Raw genomic sequence first — 4,621 nt, 5'->3', positions numbered from 1 at the left:
CTCCTCACCCCAAAACCTCCAGCGTTTGCTGGCCTCAAGAAGAGGGTATGCCTCACTCGGCAACACCTTCAGAGCACACAAGGCAGGTTTCTCATCTGCCTCTGAAGATCTGGCCACTGTCAGAGATGGGACACCGGACTACGTAGAGATGGGACTCAGTTCTCTGTCCTGATGTGGTGAATCCTACACAGAAAAATGCCGCTCCCCACCTGACGCTGGAAGAGGTTAAGAGACCCTACGGAGGGGAGGCGAATCTGCTTCCCGGGAGGTAAGCCCACCATGTTTCATCCTGTTTGGATACGGGGGAGGGAAAAGAGAAGAGACAGTGACTTGGCAGGAAAGGTACATGCCAACCCCAAATCTTAGCAGCTTGCTGTGCATGCAAAGTTAAGTCAACTGTTTCCATGTTGGTGGCCCGATCCACGTTCTGGCAGAACGCGACCGGCCATTTCTGAGGGCCGCTCGGCCGGAAAACCACTTGGAGACTCCACCTTAGCTCACAGGAGAGGTATGGGAGGGAAGGGAACTCACTCCAACACTTGGGAGGCAAGGACGGGAAGGGTTTGTAGACAGGGTTCCTCCAACATGCAACTTGCCTTTTCAGCTCAGAGATCGCTGCTTAGTCCCGGAATGCCTTTCCCTCCAGTTCAAGCAAGCCAAACACCATCCCAGACACACATGCTTCGATACTACAAAATACTCTTTTCTCTAAGGACCATCTAATACCACTACAGTTTGTGCAATCACTGCATTTATTATTCATTTTTAAACTCTCTCTCGCTCTCTCCCTGTAGAAATTTTTTTTAAACTTTTCTTTTTTTATGCAAAACTAATCATTTCACTTTTTCCACTCCATCATAAAATCTCCTCTAAAAACACGACGACAAGAGAACAAACATGGCACAGACACAGAGAATATTTCCCTGTTTGTTTTTTTTTTTTCCTAGGAGTTACGGGGAAGGGAAGGGGATACTTTCAAATAAACTCCTCCCTCAATCCCATGTCCCTTTTTAAAGGGCACGGATGGATCTTCTTTCCCACCTCCATTAAGGAGCAAGGGCAAAAATTCAGAAGGAGGAGCGTAACCCACGTGAATACGAAGGTAGGTTAGTCAGCCTCAAGCGCCTCGTCCACCTGAGAGAACTTGAGGCTGCTGCTGTGTTTGAGTTAGCAAATCTCTAACTCAAACCAGCATGGGATCCTCATTTTGGATCCAGAGGTTCAGGGTTTGGTTCCCACCTGGTGACCTACCCAGGGAGAGATTTGTCACACAAGCAGTCGAGCTGTGTCTGCAAGCCGGATCATACTCCTTTCTTCCTCCACAAAGAGGATCTACTACACGAGTTCCTCTGCTGCAACAAGTCCCCTCATCTCCTCACCACAGGAAGAAGGTCCTCACGGAGTTTCCTTACAATGACCCACTGTTTTGCTCTTCACAGACAGTCCCCTTGCTTGTCACTCTGGAGAAAGGCAAAACCCCTTCAATTAAACAATTCCTGTCCCCTGCCCCCAAAGAACACCATACAAGAGACACTGGGGAAAAGAATTCTGCCAAGCGAACACATCTTGGCCAAAACACATCAAGAGTTTCCTATTAAAGTTCCCTTTTATCTCCCACTTAAACGCTTCAATTTTTTTTTTTTTTTCAGAACCTCAATGCCACGAAACAAAACACATCACCACATACACACCAAACAGTAACTTAACAACCTAAAGTGACTGGCCAGTTTGCGTCCACCCCACAAAGAAGCTCCTCTTATCTCGCAGCCGCAGAATAGATCTTGTTGAGAAGGGAGGGGGGGAAAAAAAAAAAAGAAAGAGAAGAATCTCCTCGCTATTTCCCTAAGAGCGAGCTTTTCCCTATGCCTACAAACTGCTCATCTTTGAAGCTGCAGTCAAATGGATAGGCTATGCTAAAATAAGGGATCCCCGGGTGTGCCAGGCACAGGAAAGATGCGGAAAAAAAATAAAGACACGAAAAATACAGGCAGGTATTAATACAGACACGCACACAAGTCCAACAAGTTATAGGAAGCCTTAGCTTGGTGAATGGATCGGGGAAGTCTCTTTCTCCCTGCCCCTAGCTTCAGTTGTGAATGCAACCACATCCCCAAAGAGTCCACTAAGCTCTTTATCCAAGGAAAGAAAAAGAAAGAGGTGTGTAAAGGGTGGTGCTAACAGCACCCGGAATCCCCCTCAGACCACCTGCACAGACACCCACCCGCAACCGGTGTGAATTCACCGTGCCCCACGGCTTTGAATGCCACCCGCTGCGAGGTAAGGCTTGTGGGGAGGGCAGCAACGATTTTATTCCACCGACCCAGGCGCTGGAGGTGGAGAAAAGCCAAGGTCTGGGCAGAGAAGCCCTAATTAGGGTCAGAAGCTCGTCTGTCCCTCTGCCGCCCCGACAACACCCCTTGGGCAGACACATATTACCTCTCTCCCACAAACCACCTCCCTTCTGCCCTCAGACCACTGCAACCACAAAATCACTACTCCACATGAGAACGCTCCTCGGAGCCGGCAGCTCCCGAGCATCCTCGTGTGGAAGCACCAGAGGGGCCAATTCCACTCGTGTTCACCCGCCCAGGGCAGGTTTGTAAGCAGGTGAGCCCTGGCACGGGGAATTTTTTTCCACCCTTTTCACCTCTGCAGCATGTTAGGTAGAAGTGACACCCTTCCGCCCCATCCCAAACACCAGGGACAGGGCTGAGAGGGTGAGGCTCTCCCACCGATTGATCAGCACCTCTTTTCCTTGCTCCTACAGAGTCCTGTAGGAGTAGGGGGAGAAGGGAGAGCAAAGGAAGAGCATCTCACCGTGAAGCTTAGGGACCCACAGAGAAACGGAGCAAGCCAGAAACGGCAGGTGAAAGAGAGAGCTTATTTTGGATGTGGAAAAGGTAAGAGGGAGCTGTGGGGAAAGAACGGCAAGCTGTGGTCTTGCTCGCTCCTACTTGCTAGGGGTGGAGAGGACTTCTGGATCTGCTCACGGGAGCTCTGGGGGAAGAGATCCAGCACACATGCATACAACGCGAGAGATTTTTGTTTTTCTTATTAGCACCTTTGGTTGACAGTTGTAAGGGCTGTTTCAGATGCTGAAAAGACAGAGAGGAACCCTCTTCCAGGCCATCCACGACAAGGAAGGGAGAGCAGGAAAGATGAAAGGAAGCAGGAAGAGCAAACAACCCGCCTTAGCATCCATCATCCATCCCTCCCTCCTTCCGAGGGAGCCGGGGGAAGCAAAAAGCATCGGGGGAAGCTTATGCGCAAGGCGGGAGACCAGCCTCATCCGGCTGGGGCAGCGTCACGCTGTCGGCGTTATCTTCCCCCAAACCGAAGGATGGATGCATGGCCCGCTCCTACTTCCACCACGGAAAGGCCGGGGAAGGGCATTTGATGCCCCCTCCCCCAGGCAAGTGCAAGTGATGAACACCAGGAGGAAGATCCGGGCCAGAAGCAGACTCCCCTTCTCTTCCCTTCCCCCTGCAGAGCTGAGCAAGTCGGAAGATGCAGAAGAGAGACCAGGGCACCTGAAAGCGCCCATACAACTGCCAAGGTAGCACCAATAGTCAAAGCAAAGGGGAAGCCAATATGGGGTGTACGCTGCATGGGGCAGCCCCTCATCACCCCAGCTTTGTCTCAAGCACCTTCCAGGCATGACACTTCCCCTGCCCCACTCCCCCTTGCTCCGGGGGCATCTGGATCAGCGACTGCCAGAAGGACAGCAGAAGAGAGAGCAGATCCAGGCCACAGGTCAAGAAGGGGAAGGATGGCAGGATCGGAGTCATGGCAAGGGGGGAAAACAGAGGAATGGAAGAGACTGCATGCACATTGTGGGAGAAGGCTTGGGGGGCGTGGGCGAGGGCTCCAATCCTCTTACGTCCTCCCCTCAAGGGTCTGGAGCTCCTCTTCAGTTTTTTGTCAAAGACGGAAGGGGAAGCAGGAGGAAGAGCACCTTCCCCACCACCCCCACAGGCACACAGACACACGCTCACCCATCCCTCATCCCCAAAGGCTCCACCGCCCGTTGGACAACACCACATTCAAGGACAAACAACCACTCCCCAGCCCCACCGTGACCCTCCCTGCCTCCTCCCAGTGGCAGTGACACCCAGGAGCGGGGGGGGTCCTCGCTCCCCCTGCCTCAACACGCTCCAGCCCCCAGGCAAGAGGGAGTGGGCAGGGGGAAAGGAGGAGGAAGGGTGGCAGTGAGGGCAGAGGGACAGCCAAGGGGAGAAGGAGAGAACTAAAGGACAGCCATTCGCACCACGACTTCTCACAGGTAGAGCTTCCCCCCACACCCCTGGAGCAGGGGGCACCTGGGTGCTCACTTGCTGCCTCCGCCGCCGCCGCTGCCCGCCGCCACCTTCTCAAAATCCTCCGCGTTGCAGAACTCCTTGATGGTGACGGTGAGGAGGTTGCTGGTGACATCCGTGACCACCACGTTAGAGCAAGGGGACATCTCGGGACGCCAGTCGCCGGCCTCCTGCTCCGGGTCAGAAGAGGAGAGGGACAAGGAGGGCGTCTGCCCTCCACTGCACCCTCCCGGGGGAGAATGCTTGCTGGTGGCGGCCGACTCGGGTGGGATCGAGAGGTCGAGGACCTCCGACTCACGCCAGTC

General features: G+C 53.5%; 1 protein-coding gene across 1 annotated transcript in view; it reads right to left on the bottom strand.

The window, feature by feature from the left end:
* Nucleotides 1-4,327: 4,327 nt before the first annotated feature.
* The window catches only part of CBX6 (chromobox homolog 6), a gene marked incomplete at its 5' end in the record, with an annotated part of 9,188 nt that continues 8,894 nt past the window's right edge, over nt 4,328-4,621 (bottom strand). The window contains 1 exon segment of the mRNA XM_009700026.1: nt 4,328-4,620. Within this exon segment, the coding sequence (XP_009698328.1) occupies nt 4,328-4,620 (293 nt within the window).

This window comes from Cariama cristata, unplaced genomic scaffold (assembly GCF_000690535.1).
Source record: "Cariama cristata isolate BGI_N322 unplaced genomic scaffold, ASM69053v1 scaffold19425, whole genome shotgun sequence".
Classification (NCBI taxonomy): domain Eukaryota; kingdom Metazoa; phylum Chordata; class Aves; order Cariamiformes; family Cariamidae; genus Cariama; species Cariama cristata.
This window is presented reverse-complemented; position numbering and strand designations above follow the sequence as displayed.